Genomic DNA, 19,808 nt, shown 5'->3' with positions numbered 1-19,808 from the left:
AAGCTTGAAAATTGTCGATTTGTCAATGTAAGTTTGTCAATTTTCTTCGATTTTTAAACGGGCTACAGCATAAATTAGAACATTGAATATCGTTTTAAACATGCAAAGAATTAATTAAACGTTTAAACGTCCAAAATCGAACCCTCCTCCCCCCCCCCCCTCCCACCCGTAATTTGCAAAAGAATCAAATTAAAGATTTTCTACAAATTATTGCCTCGTCAGTTCCTTTAAACATTGTTGTTTTTTTTAATTTCAGTTAATTTCATTAATTCTATACTTCCATGGTTACACTGTAATGAGGCATTACCTATATTAATATACCAGGGATGTGTTGTTTACATCGCGATTTCTCATACTCTCATTTTCCCCCCTGTTTTTTATATGAGCGCATTAATGTTCCAGGTTGTCTTTAATATGGTCACTGAAAACAGCTATATTAATCATTTACACCCATGAAAGAGGTTTTAACACTGCGCTCATTTGTTTTTCCTTTTTATATTATTTATTCATAAATTTAACCTTAGGCAATACAGCCCATCAGTTTACAACAATCCATACAATACATTACAATACAAACAGACTCCCATCGTCGGATACCCACGGGTGATCGCGTCTTTTATTTGTGATAAGTAAAAGACGCGATCACCCGTGGGTATCCGACGATGACAGACTCCTTGGAGTCTAAAATGGGGGGTGGAACCCCTCGTCAAGTGTTCCACAGTTCCACAGTTCCACAACAAATTAAATGCACCAATTATATACTAATTGAAAATACAGTGATTTAAAAGTGAACAAGCGTCACACATATCTAAGGCACAGTATAAATCTCAAACACACGCCAACACACAAGAGAACATGTCTCCCAAACACACTAGATGATTTTCGTGCAATCTGACAGTCAGTTATCTCGGACCAACAAAGCACATTTAATATATTTGGCAAGACCAACCAAGGTAGATACGTGATCAGAGCCCAACAACTGAAGTAATTTAAATGTACTTGGAGACTTGAAATAGTACTCGCTTATATATTTTTTTCGTAAATTGTAATATTTTGGACATTGAAGAATAAAATGAAACTCGTCTTCGATTTGTTGAGTATCACAAACATCACATAATCTAGCCTGCCTGTTTTTACCTTGGTATCTTCCTGTTTTTAAAAAGTGAAAAATCGTGTGTGCTTGTCTCCATAGTAAAGGTAGGTTGTTTACGAATTTCAGTTCGTCTTGGCCTCATGAATGCATCCGACATGGAAGACCCTATCAAATATTGGAACTGTTACTGCAAGTCCGGAGTATTACACGTGTACGCTTGTTGGGCTACTGTGTGCATATTGGATCATATGACTCCATGTAAAAGACACTGAGACTGATGATTCCAGTAGCGATGATACTAACATTTTGATACTCAATGACATTTGATATCAATTTTTAACAGATTTATTCAATTTAACCGCATATTTGTCGGAATTTAACACAACCGTAGTTTCACAAAATTTCCGGAAATAAGACACGACAGAAATCATACATTTTGTCCTTCATCTTTTCTAGAATTGAAGAAAAAATCAATGATAATTGGTTGAAAGGTGTGCAATGATCTTTTTTTGTGTAATAAATGATGCGTGCATAAATTGCATTAAAGAATTCTAGAAACTATTATATTAAGAAATAGATAACGTAATATACCTTGTTAATTAGTTTTTGATAAAGATACAATCACTAATTAAAACAAAACAAAACACTTTTTCATCGGCGACTTATTTATCGAACTATTCATGGAACGAGTTAATGCATTTATAAACTGGTTCCGGGATAATGTTCAAGAACTAGTTTAATAACACTTGTCAATTTCTTTCCCATTCTGTTTCTTTTCATGATTTACGAAATCTTGAACAGTCTAGTCTAGATAATAGCAGGATATTCAAATGACAGAAAATTACGGTGTGGTAAGATTGAGTTATTTATATTTTTGAATGAAGAATGAAATTGCAGGGAGCAACATTAACCAGTTAACCCGGTACCCCATTCACAGGCCTCTGAATTTCTATCAATAAGCCACTAAAAGTAGGAGAAGAGAAAGATTTATACCATATATAGATAAGGTATATATCTTTCTCTTGCCTTACATTTAGCGGCTTATTGATAGAAATTCAGAGGCCTCTGCCCTATTTAACGAGCTGTAATTATTGAGTGTAAACGTTTGTGCTACATGTTTATGTTATATATTTTAAGTTGTATTTCAGGGAGAAATTAATTTGAATCTAGGGGAGCTAGATTTGACTTCAGAAGACTTCTGGCTGGATGAAGTTGATGGTACTGTACATTATATCTTTATTAGTGGCTTGACAGTTCAAATAATATCAATAGATATCATGGTCCATGGGCGTGTTTTAGTATGACCACCATGGGTGCTGCCTGGTTTCTGCAAGATTTAGGCTAGGATAATTGGACTTGATATTCTCAGCACAATCCCTCATACAATTATTTTCTTGTAATTTGACCCAGACTTTTATTGATAATTGATTTCTTTTGTTTCCTTCCTTTGTTAAAATTGCCTCAATGAATTTAACTTTTTGTTTTAATATTGATTTCTTTTCTTCAGAACATATTCAAAAGAACTTGGAAGATGAGGTGGTTCAGGATGCTCTCAAAAAGGTAAAGGATTGAAACACTAGTGTACATTGGTATCTCATCACACCAAAACTTTTACATGGTATAAGCCAGTGTATGTGTTTAAAGAGGCTGGACAGTCAACAAATTAATCATTAGGGCTGTGTTTTACAAAAGAACTTACTACTTACGACCCAAATTATTCAGTGCTAATTAAACACAAACTAATTTTTTTTAAAATTCTAATAGCTGTAAAATATAATTATAGAGATCAATATAGTTGTAAATATTAAAATGGTTTTATATAAATTTTGTTTATCAAAGATTATTCCATGAAACTGAAAATATTTAAAAATACAACTTTGTTGTAAGTTCTTTTGTAAAATGGAGCCAGGCATGATCTGCCTTGAACTTTGGCATTACATGTATGATCTTTTTGGCCATAAACTATCATTCAGTTTAGAAAAAAATCCAAATATTTTAGCTTTAGAATGCAATCATTTTCTTATATATTTGTACAGAGCTTGATCTTCTCCATAAGAAGATTAAAATATTTTTAAAATGGCCATGACAGTCGAAACCTCTTTATAGCTAATATTGATTTATCATTGCAGTTACCATGTGTATTGTACATCTTTGGGAAATAAAAATAACTTTAAGAAATTATGTCTAGTTGTAAGAACGCTATATGTTATTTATAAGGTTGATTTGTGATATTACAGGGTACAGATTTAAGGACTTATGCCAAAGAGGTTGAAAGAGAACTACTGGATGTAGAAAATGCCTCAATACAAGATTGTATCCTTTGTCAGTTCAGTTTTTATCTACTTTGAAATATCCATTTGAAGTTCAAGTAAAGGTGTCTGATTTAAGATTAATGAAAATAAAACATACATAAATGATACAAAAAGTTATCAAAAATATGATGCTGGATAGCCAAGTAATGCAATTTTGACAAACAATTTTGATACTTGAATTTTAGTGTTTTACTCAAATTTTTGAAGTATGAGAAATCTGATATTTTCAAACAGTAAAGAAAGGGTTCATTTTGATTTCAATTTTTTTCACTATAAGTTTGTGATCCTTAATTTACAAAAGATATCAAAGAAAGTGGAAATATTGCCAGTTTACACAAACAGATAGCAGCATGTGATACAATATTAGAGGTAAAGAATCAAACAATGACAATATGACTGTCTCAACTACAGAATAATCATTGTCTAAAAGATACACACTTGTTTTGCATTACAATTCTTCTGTTTTAATATGAAATATTGATATTGAAATGGTTTTTACAATGTTTTTTACTGATTTTGCTCCTTTTTTTCAGAGGATGGAGGAAATGCTGAATGGTTTCCAGGGAGATCTTAGTAGTATCAGCAGTGAGATCCAGACCCTACAAGAGCAGTCCGTCAGCATGAACATCAAGCTAAAAAACAGACAGGTAAGGATAGTTTATCACTGGCTTGTAATGGGCAATATCAGCGCTTATTTATATGTATATATTGATTCATGTATGTGTAAATATGTACACTGAAGATTCATCATGGCAGAGTTGAGTATACAGCAAAACTCGCTTATAAATAACAAATTTCAGGGGACCATAGAAAATAATTTGTTATAGCTGGAATTTGTTTTATGTTTATAACGAATTTGTATGAATTCTCATAGCGAATTCGTTATAAATTACTCAGCTGACAGTACTTCAACAACAATATTATCATTCTTTGCCAAAAATGCACAAGTATATATAAAAACTTTTCACTTCAAGGTTTATTATAGCTGTAAATACGTTTTAGCCGTGTTCGTTGTATACAGAATTTTCTAATGGTTTATATAGGAGCTTTGCTGTGACATGAATAAGAATTCATTACAGCCATAATTTGCAATATTCGTGTTCTTTATATTCAAGGTTTGATATATTTTGACCTCTATGTTCACTATATTTTTTTTTTTTTAATTTTATGATGTCCTTGTTTGTAGGCAGTTAGGGGAGAATTGAGTCAGTTTGTGGATGAAATGGTGATACCTGAACACATGATCAAGTAAGGGAATTTTATTTTGCTTACTCAAGCTTCACAACTACTGTAGTAGAATTAACCAATGACCCTTAAACTACTTCATGGTAACGTAAACTTGTAGAAATTGTTATTATAATAATAATAATACATGAACATGTATGTGTTGATTGCAGTCATATACTAGATACCCCCGTCACAGAGAGGGAATTCCTAGAACAACTGCATGAACTTAATCACAAAATCAACTTTGTCAAAGAACAGTCCTTCAAAGATGCCAGATCTTGTCATGATGTGAAAGATATACTGGAAAAGCTCAAAATAAAGGCAAGTTTTCTATCTTATTATTTCAATTTAGTTTATAAATGGTTGTTAAGTCATACATTTGTATATATATATTGGCATCCAATGTCACTCTTAATCATATGAAAACGTGAATGGCAGATTTTTCCATTGTTTGTTAGTTATATACTTAGAACAGGGTTAACAAAGTCTTTGTTATGCAACATTAGAATACCTGCAGATTTTTGAATTGTGTATTCTGTACCAATGTTGAAAAATACTATGATACAATATTTGTAACTTTTTAAAAATATTATTATACAGTGTACATCTTTTTGAAGTTATGTGTCCTTATCTATCTGGTAGGTTTCTGAAATCTTATACAGAAAAAAACATCATATTTGATAAAATATGTGTTTCTTTCAGGCAATATCCAAAATCAGAGAATTTCTGATGCAGAAAATTTACTCCTTTAGGAAACCAATGAGCAACTATCAAGTACCTCAGAATGCTATGCTTAAATTCAGGTTTGTATTGATAAACATGTATGTGTAATATACACACATTAATACATGTACAATGGCATATATGCAGTTAAATTCTTGTATTCTGATACATGCTTCACAATCTATGTATACTTAAAAGAATAAAGTTTAGCAAATGTAGAAAGACAATATGATAAACTATGAGTGTAATATCTTTTTTACCATAAGTCATGTTCATTCATATAAATGATTTGTCACTGAATCGGTTTTTGGTTTATTTTTTTTAATTTTATAGATTTTTCAATGAGTTCTTAATGGCCAATGAAAGGCATGTTGCAAGAGAGATTCGGGATGAGTACCTGGACACGATGTCCAAGATATACTACTCATATTTCAAAGGCTACCTTGGTCGTCTGATGAAGTTACAGGTCAGACAATAGATATTTCTTATTGGTGAACTATTTTTAAAGGTTATTGTTATGAATACAATTGATATGTTGAAGTGATTTGTAAGTCCCAACCTCTTTAAAAAAAAAAAAAAATACCCTCAATATCTCAAATACTCTGATATCTTCAAGTTTTTAAAGGGTCCCATTTAGTTCAAGATAATGAAGTTTGACTGTATTCAAGTCAACAGATGTTGCATGCCTTTTCAATTCCGTGTCTGTATTTTTAGTTTGAAGAGGTGGCAGACAAGGATGATTTGATGGGAGTGGAGGACACTGCCAAAAAGAGTATCCTTTCTTCTTTTAAAAAAATTTTGCAAGCCCAATTTTTACATGTATCATTCATTTCATACCCACAATATTTATCGGGGAACCAATGGATCAAAAACATTTAGTTAGCAAAGATGTTAATGTGTCATGGGAAATTAGAAAATTTCCAGCAGCAGTAAATCAAAAGATGGATAGAGATTTCCTTATCATATAAACAGGTTTCTTTAGTTCTAAACCAGCCTTGAAGAACAGGTCTACGGTTTTTACTTTGGGTAATCGAGGAGAAGTTTTGACAGCTAGACTAGAGGAGCCAATCATTGTCCCCCATGCCCAGCAAAAGTCGGACACAAAGGTACGCAAGAAAATACACTGTTTTTTACCATTCCTAACACTCTCATGAATGGAATGTTTACCTGTAAAGATTATGGTTAAGATGTGAAAGGTGATTAGATTTTTTCAGCTATTGACCTTTAAAAAGATTTTTTTCTTTCTCTCTGTTTTTTCTCATGAGGTGGGGGGAGGGAGGGAAATAAGGACTGTTAAAAAATTCTTTATCAACATTTCATGCAGTATCTGGATTGATATTTGAAACTAACTTCTGGTTCATTATATTTCAGTTTAATTTTGAGAGTCTGTTCCGGAGTTTACACTATGCCCTAATGGACAACTGCTGTAGAGAGTACCTGTTCCTAGTAGATTTTTATATGGCCTCTGGTACAGCCTCTCAAGATTTGTTTAATGCCATCATGTCCAAAACACTACAGACCTACCTTGTATGTATTCATAAGACTGACATGCATCTTTTGGAATTTTGTACTGATGTTTTAAAATCTATGTATTACCATACCCCCATTTTTTACCTTGTAGAAAACAATGGAGGAACATGTATCTGAGTGTTATGACTCCATTGCCATTTTCCTGTCCATTCACATTGTACACAGATTTAGGAACATCATGCACAAGAGAGCTGTACCCGCTCTTGACAGGTAACAAAAGAATATGTATTGTATAAATATGATAAATGGTGATCAGATATCTAGAAAGATTCAAGATACTCTGATTTCACGATAGGATATGTGTGGAAAAATATATATATACAGATAAGTTTTATTCAGTCAAATTTTGTCCTTAGTTTTCTTCAAATTCTTATGCCCTCAAAAGGAAGAAATTCTGTAAAGAAAAAACATTCAAGTGTAAATGACAGATATTTACTACTGTACATTAGAATTTTTGTTTTTAGAAGAAAAAAAACAGTGTTATATAAATTTCAAACCTGGTCTGGGGGTATAGCATAAGCTTGCCCCAACCTTATCTCTTGGAGCTGAAAATGTGTAATGAGGCAATTTTTGCAAAGTAATAATATTGATAAGTTTGCATCATATTAACATCACAATTTATAAAACTCCTTGTACTTTTAAATGAAACTACCTTAAAGAGTCCTGCCTAATATTTATTTAATAGGTTTAAAAAACACATCAATATGTCCATGGTGTTTAAACTTTGTAGATACTGGGACACCCTCCTTGGAATCATGTGGCCAAGGTTTGAAACAATTTTACACCTCAACATACAAAGCGTACGAGATGTGGATCCTCAGAAGTTTGGACATATTGACAACAGGCCACATTATGTAAGATTGACATAATATAGTACATGTACTGATATGTTTTTGATAATTCATGTTAAACTAATAAAGTGCATTCATTAGAACTGTACTTTGAAACTACTAAATGACATACATGTACAATAAACCATTAACAAGTACATGTTTGTGGAATCATTAATAATTGTAGTGGCTCTATTGGTTGTTTGATGGGTACCCCTTGTCAACAAGTTTAAATCCACAACAAACAAACATTCTGAAATTTCACAGTATAAATTCATTAGTTATAAGTTGAGAATAATTCATATAACTCTTTCCTCAGATCACAAGGAGGTATGCAGAGTTTTCAGCAGCCATTGTGGGAATCAACCAGTCCTTCCCCGACGACCGAGTCCATCATTTACTGGAACAGCTTCAGACCGAGGTTGAAAACTTCATCCTCAAGATGGCTGCCGAGTTTCCTCTAAGAAAAGAGCAGCTGATATTTCTGATCAACAACTACGACATGATGTTAGGTGTACTACTGGTAAGACAATGCTTGTAGCAATTTAAAAAAATTTTAAACACAACAAATTAAAATAAAATTTTATAAAAATTATGTTCAGTTGTATCAATTTTTTAAACACATACATGTATGTCTATATTAAATTAGTAATTTTTTCTGCCAATTTTTTATGTGTTTGTCATTGATTTAATTGCGGTTTATGATTTAGCACGCATCTGCTACTAAGTTTAGACAGGTAAAATTGTTTACAAATCCTCATACTCTCACTATTATCAACTTCCTGTCACTTACCCAGAACTCATGCTTGCTTTTTTCATGCAAATCATAATCTACATACAGAAATTACAGTATACACAAACCAGTTGTATCAAATTTTGAGAAAAATATATATTTTTTAGATATTCTATGTATTGTATTTTTTTTACACACACCATTCATTTTAGTTTTATCATGAGCATTTTGTTTATTTTTCTCATCTGGTGTGTGCTGATTAAGTTTTGGAATATTGGTTGGATTGACTTTTAAAATCTTGCAGACTTTGGATTTAAAAAAATGTATTGAATAATTTCAGTTAATGGGTATCTGTATTTGTTATCATATTGACCCTACCAACAACATACATTGTACCATTCTCATGTATCATCCATTCACATTTTACTTGAGTGCAATGATACTCCCTTACAGTTGTAAATAAATGCAATGGGTTTATTATAAGTACTGAATTTAAACTATATAAGTACTGAATTTAAACTAGTGACTTTGCACAATGCAAGTTACATTATTGTTAAACAGTCTTTATTATAAAAAATATGTTTAGATCAAATGATTATTTATTAAAATAAAATGTCATATCCAAATTCTATTTGGATGAGATTAATATTGTCTTATACATATTATTCGCAATGCCCAGTGAGAAGAAAAATTCTAATTTTATTTATCAATGTCAAATGGTATGTGTAAATACATGTATTTTGCTTTGAGGCATTCATATGGAAACTAGTTTCAATGCTATTAATGCTATTCTTTGTTTATTTACTCAAGTCATTAAATGGGTGTTTAGAGTTATTAAGTTACCTGATTAGACCAGGTGATAAAAAAGATAAAAGTTTAAAATTTTAGAGAGTTCTTTTAGATGAGTGGTATTTCTTTTGAGTTTGAAGGTTATAATTACAGCATTTTTACAGAGCTTTGATATATGATATATTTTTCATACATTTGATTTGATGCTTGTATCATTTGAAAAAAATGAAAATGCTTTTCAAAATTGCATATACATGATTAATCAAGATCAGAAAAAAAAACCTATACAACAATCCATTAAAAACCTACTGATATTATCCAATTCAATTTAGACATCTCTGCATGCTAATCAAGGTTGATGATCCCCTCGTTTTTAAAGGGAAGAATACACATATCAAAGTTTTATTAAGGGTTTAGTCTGTCTTGCTTGCAATACTTTTATTTCATACTTAAGTCAGTTAGAGAGACTTGACATGAATTATTCCTCATTGGTTGGTAAAGAAAAAATGTAAAATACAAAATTAATTGCATGTTCTACATTCTCATATTTGCAAGTTAGAGACTGTATTTTTAACTCATTGATAATTTTCATAGGAGAGAACGGCAGAAGAGTCAAAGGAATCGGAGAGTTTCAAGGAACTTCTGACGGCACGGACCCAAGAATTCATTGAGGAGGTATTGTCCCCTCACTTTGGAGGCATGATTTCCTTTGTTAAGGACTGTGAAAACACCATAGAGAGGGCAGGGGTGGAGGCCCTGCGACCAGATGAGAGTATGTATATATCAATTCTTATGCTGTTAATTCCTAATTAAGCGTGAGGAATTAATATCTGTGTAAAATCTTGAGAAGCACATCTTGTGGATTTTAAAATCTCGCTTTAATTTTTGGACAGATGTAAACTGTTAGGAAATACAATGAAAAATTGGTGTTCGCGATTTGATGTAAATGATAGATTCACAAAATTAAGAACTCGTGTAAAATAAGGAATCTACAGTAATTATATGATCTACTTTATTCCCATGTTTGCATCAAGACTGTAGATTATTTTAAATTAAAAGCCAGGAATGATATCCACATAATATAGAGAGAAGCACTCCTTGTGGATTTTAAATACTCATTGGCATTTTTCTGACAGTTGTGAACTATAGAAATTAGAAAAACAAAAGTTAAGCAGTTTTTACATGTATATTCTCACAATTTGATATAAAAGGGTTGGATCACAGAATTCAGTACTCACGTTAAATGAGAAATCAACAGTATGTCGTGGAATTCACCCATTGGCATATGTTAAATTTTTTATATTACCTTGGGATGATGTCACAATTATTGTTTTTTATGTATCCTCTTGACAAGTCCCAGGACTTGGATGTTAACTTGCATGTATGTGAATGCTAAGGAACAATCTCAATCTGTATTGAAATAAAAAAGATGAGTTTTCCAGCTGAAATTCTCTTTAAGTAACAGAGTATTCTAGCTAACTGCATGTCATTGAATAAATTATACCATTTTTAATTAATTATTGACCTGATTACAGGAAGAGTACAATCTATTGTGCGGGGCTTTAACAATGACTGGAAGCGAGCTCTGGAGCTTATCAATGGTGATGTCATGAGGGCATTTACTAATTTCAAGAATGGCACACAGATTTTACAGGTATTTATTATTGCTAGTTTTTTGCTGGAAATATTAAAGATCATATGACAGTGAAAATCATCACTAAATTTCACCATATTCTTCTGTGTCTGGAGGTGGAAACATTGTTAAATGGACAATATCATGTAGCCTCCTTAACCAATTTCAAGTCAAATGTATTCAAAACATTAAGGTGGTATGGGACATCTGTCAATATTAATGTAAATAAAAGTACATTATAATAAATAATTTCACTGGTTTAGAATATTCAAATCTTTTAAAAAACACTTTACCCAAAAAATGTTTTTAAATTTTTTGGAAAGGTATTAAAAATTATAAATAATTATAAAACTTATGGCCAGCAGATTCGTAATGAACACTGTGCTCCACTGTTAGGTAACAATTTGGGGAAAGAAAATATTTATAAAATTATACTTGAATTTATTCTTTATTTTGTTTGGAAGTACATCACAATATGGAGGTGCCCATACCACCTTTTTAAATTTAACACCTTGGTTTTGAATTATTCTCTGATAATTGTATTTTGTTTTATTGCAGGGAGCCTTAACGCAACTGATTCAATATTACCACAGATTCCAAAAAGTTCTAGGACAGGGACCATACAAAAATATGCAAATAAGAAATGAACTCATTAATATTCATCACGTGATGGTGGAAGTCAAAAAATATAAACCAACCTTTTAAGACCATGACAGGAGATAAGAACTATAAAATGCTGTTAATATTGAGAGCAAGATTGATTGCATATGTCATACATATGTGGACAGAAAAATTATTTATAAAACCATTTCCTAGTGCAATACTTTGACAGGAAGAAGCGTTGATATGTTTTATTGTATATGGTGAATATGCATGTAAAGATGTGTATTAAAAATACAAATTATGATATATCTTTGATTTATGTGATGCTCTTTCAGTGTACACCAAAAATACCCTTGAAAAAAAGTATTCATGAAATAATTGCCGGTACGCAATGAATTTTAACATTCCTTGTAAAGGTTACTTGTAAGGAGAGTTTAAAACAAGAGTTTTTTCAACTTCAGGAAAAATATGCATTTGGAAATCAAAGAAAATTATGGTCATTTCTTAGGTAAAACAATTTTCAACTTTCATTTTTTTCTCATTTGCACCAAGAACATGCATGATTGTTACTAAGATTTTGTGGTTTTTACAGGATTTGATTTTTGAAATTGAAAAACATTCTCATTAATATTTTTATTTCTTTCAAATAAGAAGCATTAACCACTTAATACAGCAGTTCGTTAAAAGGAAAAAAAAAACCCCCACTACCGTGTATTTTCTAAAAAGAAAGACCTGCCATATCAAAGACACGGAGCCTAATGTAACACAATCAACAAGGAATCGAGAAATCCGATTTCCCCCTGTCCTGACAAGGTGCATACCTGTACAAGGCTGACGATAGAATTGTGTCAGGCCCCAGTGGTCATTTGTCACTCAAATCAAAACGCTGTCAGCCCCCAAAAAACATTAGAAACAAAACGGTAATGCGTAATTGACAATGTATGCGCTAGATAGCTTGTTTTTCAAGCGTCTGTTGGACAAGTGTATCGGCTGACTTGCGAGATTTACGATGAGACGCCTGTTCCATTAGGGTTATGTAACAAGGGCGGAAACATAGCCGCGGAATGTCCCCAGGTATAGGGACCAGCCAATCTCAAAAACAATGCACGCCGCATGCACAACCAGTGCAGATTTATTTTTATTTTCAGTTTAAATATCATTTCATTTATTAAGATTGAGACATTTTAAATGGGGTTATGGGTTGTGAAATTTTAAAACTCGCTCCTCTCCTTTTATCTTAAATATTTTGTAAGAATGCTAACTCTCTCTTTCTCTCCTTTTGCTCTCAATTAAATATGTGAATGAATTTTAATTTTTTATTTTTAAGTTACGAACTGAGAAGGGGTAAAATTCATTCCTCCTATTTTAACTAATATATAAAAATAATGCATAAAATATTTCAAAAAAGTTTGGTCTATCTCTCTCTTATATAAATATTACTAATAATCAAAATAAAATATAAATATTTCCCCACCATACTCCGCCGCAAAATTTTACTTAAATGTCCATTTAATATTTAAGCGATTCAACTTCATTTTTTTGAAATTTGATCAATTTTTTTGTGCCACGTAGGTCGAAAATCTTTAAACGGTTTTAGTATATAATTTGATCAATCATGATTTATATATATATTTTACTTAACGTCAAGCCATTTCATCCATTCATTTTTTATGAATTTTTTAGATTTTATATTAGTTAAATGGTCGATCAATTATCTCAATGCATACCATTTTTCAACATATCCATAATTAATTTAAAAAAAAAACAAGAAAAAAAAAACACGTAAGCAATAAACAACATTGTTCGTTGACCATGGCGTTATGAACTGCAATTGTTCAGTCGCAAGTGCGCAACACGGTGATTATGCCATGCATCCGATTTATTATTGTTCATAATGCATAATGACTGAAAAATGTTGTTAACATCAACTTCTTTTGTTTTGTTATTTAATTTTTTTAAAATCAATTTAATTTTGATGGGAACAATTGCGTTTGAGGAGTGCATATTGATTGCAAATAATACATGTTTAACACAGCGATCGAGGCCTGTATACGCAGTTTGATAATTTCAATCAAAATTAGTATCTGACAATTTAGAGTTCATATTGTGTGTCCAAAATATCTTGCATATTAAATTTTACTTCTAATTAAATTGATACACAAATTTTGATTAACGGAAATATCAGCATCCCCTTTCTTTTCCAATAATATAGAAATTACATTTAATTAAATGTTATGGTAACTTTGAATTATTTATATTATATAAAGTATATATATATATAGTATATAAAGTCTTTATTTCTTAATATTTAATATGCAACGATTTTTTATATTATAATATATATTTTAAAAAATTAAGATGCTACCGCATATAACTATTTTCATTGGTACTTTGCAGAAAGAATTACTAGATCTGCCAAAATAAAAGTAAGGAAAATAAAATTTATGATATAAGATTTCTACTGCCGACTTATCAAATTAAGTTTTAATGTCAAAACAAGGATGTTTATTTTCATACAAAAATACAATCTACTGGCCTATCAGGACATCCTTTCAACCAAACATGGAATTTATATATAACTTCACACTTAATCAATTACCTGCCGTGTGGTTTCAATCAGTGCTTTTATGATCAACAAGCTCGTTCGGATCACGTTCAAGACACTTTTAAAAAACACACAGCAAATATCGTTCTCATTGGCGAGCAATTGGGTCTGACGATCGTAAACATTGAAATATAATTTGCTGTATAAGTAAGAGACAATAATAAAAAACACTATACTGACGCAGACTTTCATGTACCTATAGAGGAAAAAACCCCAAAATATTTAATAACGAAAAACATTTTTTTTTTAATTTTTATACTTGCATTTAATTTTTAATTCTGCCTTGCTAGTATTTATGTACAAATGCCATCCACATAGGAAATAAATAGAAGTTATTGAAAGACTTGGATAGGTATCAAATGTATCGTTTTTGTCCACCTCAGTACATTGAGGTGTGCTTTGTGGTGTGCATCCTAGTGGTCTCTGGTATATCACTGAATTCGGTGGTTCGACTCCTCTCTCCACGGCGAAAGTTTTTGTAAAACATTTTTTTGCAAATGCCGCAACAGATGTGACGTACTTGTCGAAGAAACATGACGTAAATAATGGGGTTGACGGCATGGTTTAAAAGTAGCGCAAAACTGGAGACAATATTCATGGTTATGTAGTTCTCTATTTTCATTTGCACAATGTCATGATGATAAAGGGACAGAATAATCCATGACGTCACAAACGGTGCCATGCAGAGCACCTGCACCAATAAAACCAACGTCACAACAAATGACAGTTGTGTCGTCATCCGCGCGAAATTGTGAGTGTCTTTCCTCCACATATTCCAGACAAAGATAAAATGCAATATGGTAATGGTGAAAAACATCACCGAAAATTTCAGTGCCATTACACTGGGTTCAACATACTGTAGAAAGTTTCCTGGAATGGAACCATGTGAAATTTGGAAGGTGAAGATGCCGTAGCCGATATTAATGACGAAAGCGACTAACCATGCAACACAAGAATACTGTATAATCTTCTTTGGTTCAAACTTGCCCTGATATCGGAAAGGGTAAACCAAAAGGATGAATCGAACAATAGCCAATAACACATTATGGGCACAAGAACTGTCTAGCGTAAACGCCGATATTATAATTGCAACGTCGAAAACAATCCCTTCAACGTCATACCACAGCAGACAACAGTATATCAGTCGAACAATTATGGCCAAGAAATCCGCCACAGACAGACAGCCGATTACGGCAAACATTGGCGTGTGCAATTTCTCCTTCTTTAAAACTGAGAGAAAAATGATAGCGTTACCGGACATGCCTAGCAACGTCACTAACAGACCCGTCAGCAAGTAGACGTCACGGTAGCGATACATCCCCGATAACGCAAAAATGACGTCACGCGCTGGCGTCTCAAGAATCTGGCTGGAATTATTCATGTCTGCTCGGCGATGCTCGTTGTTTCTGGAGAAGTTATTGTTTGGCAGAACTCTGGGATGTTTTCTTGAGTTCTAACAAAGACTGCAAACGGACAGAACATTTTGTAGTCGAGAAACAACACTTCCGTTTGATGTTTAACGGAAAGAACAAGAAAACAAGGTAATGGGGCTGTTCTATTTTCGAACTTCCCAGATCATGCGACTTTTTTACCGATATTTTGTATCGCTAAGTTGTTCCCTGGTGTTCTTTTTCAGAAGTGAAACGTAAGCCATGTTTTGAAACGTTCGTTTGATAGAGCGTCGGTCACCGTACACACTGTTGACATTTATTGATACAGATAGATCCGAGAAAGCAATGCGCATTTTAAACATTCTTCAAACGAATAAATACCAATAATCTGGTGTCATACAATCCTTGTCTCCTGTAAACTCCCATCACATGGCCATTCTAAACGTTATTTCTTAAACAGTCCCTCGTGTACTCCTTGTTTTATATATGGACGGAATTTTAAGCGTTTTCTATTTTTGGCGCTACATGTACAAGTATATTTTTCTTTAACGAATTACCTCACATTTCAGGTGATGTAGGTGTTTACACCTGTCGTTTATTGTGGGCCCCGGGGAGAGCTGGTCTGCCTTGTTGCCATGATTGGCTCAAAGTCACTGTTTCACCGTTCATTATAGTCTTAATAAAAGTCACCCATTCCATGTTTCGTATTGGGTGGTTCATGGTTGCATGTTTATTTACAATATCATAAAATTTAGCTAACACGTAAAACTCTCTCTCTCTCTCTCTCTCTCTCTCTCTCTCTCTCTCTCTCTCTCGTTTTAACATACCTACACGAACGCGCTTTACATTTGTCCTAAGATAACGCATTGTCCAAAAAGTTTTAAGAAATATTAATTCCCATGTTTACAGCAATAAATCATGATTTCTCTGTAAAAACCACCGACTAGGAACCCCTTACTCATTGAATTCGATCAGCTAGTTATGTGCACTTTTCTGGTGCTATCCCATCTTTTCTCGTGATCAGCAGTTAAAATTATTTTTTGTTTTAAATTCGCTTGTTCGTCTGCGTAATAATTATAACACTTTATGATTGATATTTCTAGCATCGATAAAAAGATATATTTAAAAAAATTAAAACGTTTCTCTTCTTACACAGAAATGATCGAGAACTTAAAGTACAGGCCAATACTTTGTAAGAATTTTAATGTGTAAATTGCAAATCAATTATACGTGCAAGCAATGTGCATCTTGCATTCACACCTGTGCATATTGTGAAATGTGTAATATACAAACCAACTGCACTTATTATATATACGTGCATTTATATATATTATTACATTTTTCCCTGAAATAGAAATCGTTTCTTCTTTGCTTTACCCCATCATGCACTGGACACGTTTCGTTAAAAAAAAAATACGAATAAGCATCTTAATTTTAAGTTATTGCTATGCCTTCAAACACTGACACACACCTTGTTTTTCCTGATGTGGTTAGAGAACAATTAAAGACCTGATGAAGGGCTAGCCGTGCGCGTGTCATTAATTATCAAACGCCTCCTTGCTTTATACAGGTCTATGTAATGACTATTTTCATTCATGTGTCAACGTTTGAATTTTTCCTGGTTTGTTTCCCAAAATAAAATATTTAAATCACTATTCAAAAGCAGCAAAACAGATTTTTGGGACTGAACTTCAAATCAGAGCCCAAAAGCAGCAAAACAGATTTTTGGGATTAAATTTTAATTGTTATACATGCATTGCTACTTTTTTTTTTACATAAAAAATAATGTTAAGTCGAATTTAAGCCTAGTAATATATACTCCATCAATCTAACATGCTAATGAATAACTGGCGTGGAATTTCGATCTTCCCTAGCATTCACTTCCTTATGCTTTCCCCATCTCTATTAATCATCTTTCTACCTTGTTACCCCCCCCCTCTCCCTCCTCTCTCTCTCTCTCTCTCTCTCTCTCTCTCTCCACCCACTCACTTTTAAGAATTTCTTTTTTCCTTACACCTTTGGATTCTCCCCTTCTGTCTCCAATATGCATAAACTCACTGATTTCTTTCTTATACTGTTAACTCCAAGCTCTTTCTTTCACTATTCTCTCATATTTTTTTTGTACTCTCCAACCAGTTTCCTTTATTCTGTCAAATACACACTTGAACCTTTCTCTTAATGCTATACATAAAAAACTAAATGTACATGTTACACTCTACCCTTCTGTCTAATGCACTTGTATTTTCCCTCTTACCCCCCCCCCCCCATTTCTATTCCTTTCTTTCTCATATTAATTTGCTTTGTCCTCCTCCTCTCCCCCCTTTTCGCTCCTCCATGCATTCTCCTCTCCACTTTCCCTTACATTCCCTCCTTCTCTTCTTTTCACTTTTTCCTTCTCATTTTCTCTTATATATCTTTCCTTTTCAAATATATTCTTGCTTCTGTCTTCAAAATGTCCTCCCATTTTCCCATTTTCCTGTCAAACATTATCCCACTTATCACAAGCAGTCTCTTTTATTTTCCTTGACTTCTCTCTCCTCTATCACCCAGGATTTGAGGAGCATTCTTGTCCCATTGTGTCTCCTTGTGTAATGCAGGGGTGCATTTAACAGAAAAACTTATAAAATTAATAAATATTGAATTCATTGCCTATAATTCAATTTTTTTGCTCTTCATTGTAGATAAAAATGGTCATTGGACCATGAAAATGACCTTAAGAATGTACCAAATTCAAATGTAACGTCAGGCGTATTGATACGTTTTTGACGTTAGTCTTACTATGACGTAGGCAACATTCTTTATACGATATAAAATAATTTTTGAACAAATCAGAGAGCATGTTACAACCAGAATTAAATTATAACCAATTAAAATTAATTATTGCTCATTTTCTATACATTGTGTTAACTCAATGCAAGTACAATATAAAGATACATGTTGAAAGAGAAGAAAATAAATCATAGTTCATTTGACCCTAATGGGACCATTCCATGGAAATGTTTGATTTATTAAGTTCTTTTGTAATAGGCATCATTAAAAAGTAAAACACTTGTTCTGATCATGAGGGAATTAATCAAATGTATAAATTGAGAAGCTACCGTAATTGATTCATTGTTCTAAAATGTAGCTTTTCGTGTCATGTCTCAATGGCAGAAAGTCCTCTTTAAATTAAAAGATAAATCAATGAGGAAAAAAAATCAAAGAACACCAAGATAAAGTCCATATACTTTTTAAATATAAATTTTAAACATTCTCACAAAAGCGAAAAAAAAAATTAAATTACCCTGGTATATCACAATTTTGTCCTAAAAAATTCATTTGAGTATTTTTAAAACAAAAAGCTTAAAATAAAATAGATTTCCTTTTACACCTGTCGATAAAACTGTGGAAACATATATGTATATGGAAAACAGTGGCTCCCCACCCCCCCCCCCCCCCATTTGAATTTGATATGTTCATTTTCCTGCTTGATGATATTGAGCAGGAAAATAAACATATTTATACACCTCCTAACTGAAGATAAATTTATAAAATATTGTCCATGACTATATGTTCCCATGAATCTGAATAATCCTTAAATAATTATTGCCCCCAGAAATATGTTTGATATTTCCACAGTTTTAAAAATATCCTCCGTAAAAAGCACACTATTTTCAAAAAATATATAATAAAATATGTATCTTCAACATTTCTGATTCATAAAAATATACAATATAATAAAAAATTCATAAAATTCTTTTTACACTGCATGTTATGACTGGATAAACGAATATACTAAAATATAAAAACATATAAACATATAAAAAATCCACAACAATAAATCTTTATAAGTAAGAATTGATTAAAATCTCATGTAAATGTGCATAGGTTAAAAACAAGAGGCCAATGGGCCACATCGCTCACCTGAGGAACAATAGGTATGATAAAATCAGCTTAATGGAGTCATAATACAAACTATCTGGACAATGTACAAAATACATGTAGATCCTGTATAAATAAAATCCATTTTTCCCCCTGGATATTCTTATGTTTATAATCATTAGTCCCTTTTCTATCAGGATGATTTTATGGTCATATCACATGTTGAGTATTGCAGTTTTCAAAAAGATCCTTAACAATTGTTTATATATGGGATATAAAGCTACATCAAATTCTGAACCTTCTTGTGAATTGTCCTGGAGCCGAAGTCTTAACAATTATAAAGAATCATCTGGCTGATTAGTTTCTGAGAAGATTTTTAAAGATTTACTCTATATATTCCTATGTAAAATTTGACCCCCTATTGTGGCCCCATCCTATATCCGGAGGTCATGATTTTCACAACTTTGAATCTTCACTA

General features: G+C 32.4%; 1 protein-coding gene across 2 annotated transcripts; it reads left to right on the top strand.

Moving 5' to 3' along the window:
• The first annotated feature begins 1,789 nt into the window (after positions 1-1,789).
• Positions 1,790-11,779, top strand: LOC105325854 (vacuolar protein sorting-associated protein 52 homolog). 2 transcript variants are annotated; one of them, XM_066076495.1, is made up of 20 exons: positions 1,790-1,944; positions 2,242-2,311; positions 2,601-2,653; positions 3,331-3,406; positions 3,707-3,774; positions 3,939-4,052; positions 4,592-4,653; positions 4,803-4,953; positions 5,335-5,435; positions 5,689-5,821; positions 6,070-6,127; positions 6,328-6,461; positions 6,727-6,882; positions 6,977-7,095; positions 7,616-7,739; positions 8,035-8,238; positions 8,426-8,452; positions 9,832-10,009; positions 10,773-10,891; positions 11,429-11,779. In XM_066076495.1, exons 1-20 carry the CDS (start codon positions 1,924-1,926, stop codon positions 11,573-11,575), a joined length of 2,115 nt encoding a protein of 704 aa, XP_065932567.1. In that variant the 5' UTR covers positions 1,790-1,923; the 3' UTR covers positions 11,576-11,779. The 2 variants fall into 2 exon arrangements, with proteins under 2 accessions (XP_065932567.1, XP_065932568.1); XM_066076496.1 differs by lacking the exon at positions 8,426-8,452.
• Positions 11,780-19,808: the final 8,029 nt, after the last annotated feature.

Source organism: Magallana gigas, chromosome 2 (genome assembly GCF_963853765.1).
Source record: "Magallana gigas chromosome 2, xbMagGiga1.1, whole genome shotgun sequence".
NCBI classification, from domain to species: domain Eukaryota; kingdom Metazoa; phylum Mollusca; class Bivalvia; order Ostreida; family Ostreidae; genus Magallana; species Magallana gigas.
The sequence above is the reverse complement of the archived record's forward strand: the minus strand, read 5'-3'. Positions and strand labels throughout refer to the sequence as shown.

Excerpts from the sequence above, each read along its gene's own strand:
- LOC105325854 (XM_066076495.1), top strand. The coding sequence starts at position 1,924 with ATGACAGAAAATTACGGTGTG. Across the intron at positions 3,775-3,938 it reads CATGTGATACAATATTAGAG|AGGATGGAGGAAATGCTGAA; the intron begins GTAAAGAATCAA and ends CCTTTTTTTCAG. Across the intron at positions 7,096-7,615 it reads GCTGTACCCGCTCTTGACAG|ATACTGGGACACCCTCCTTG; the intron begins GTAACAAAAGAA and ends TAAACTTTGTAG.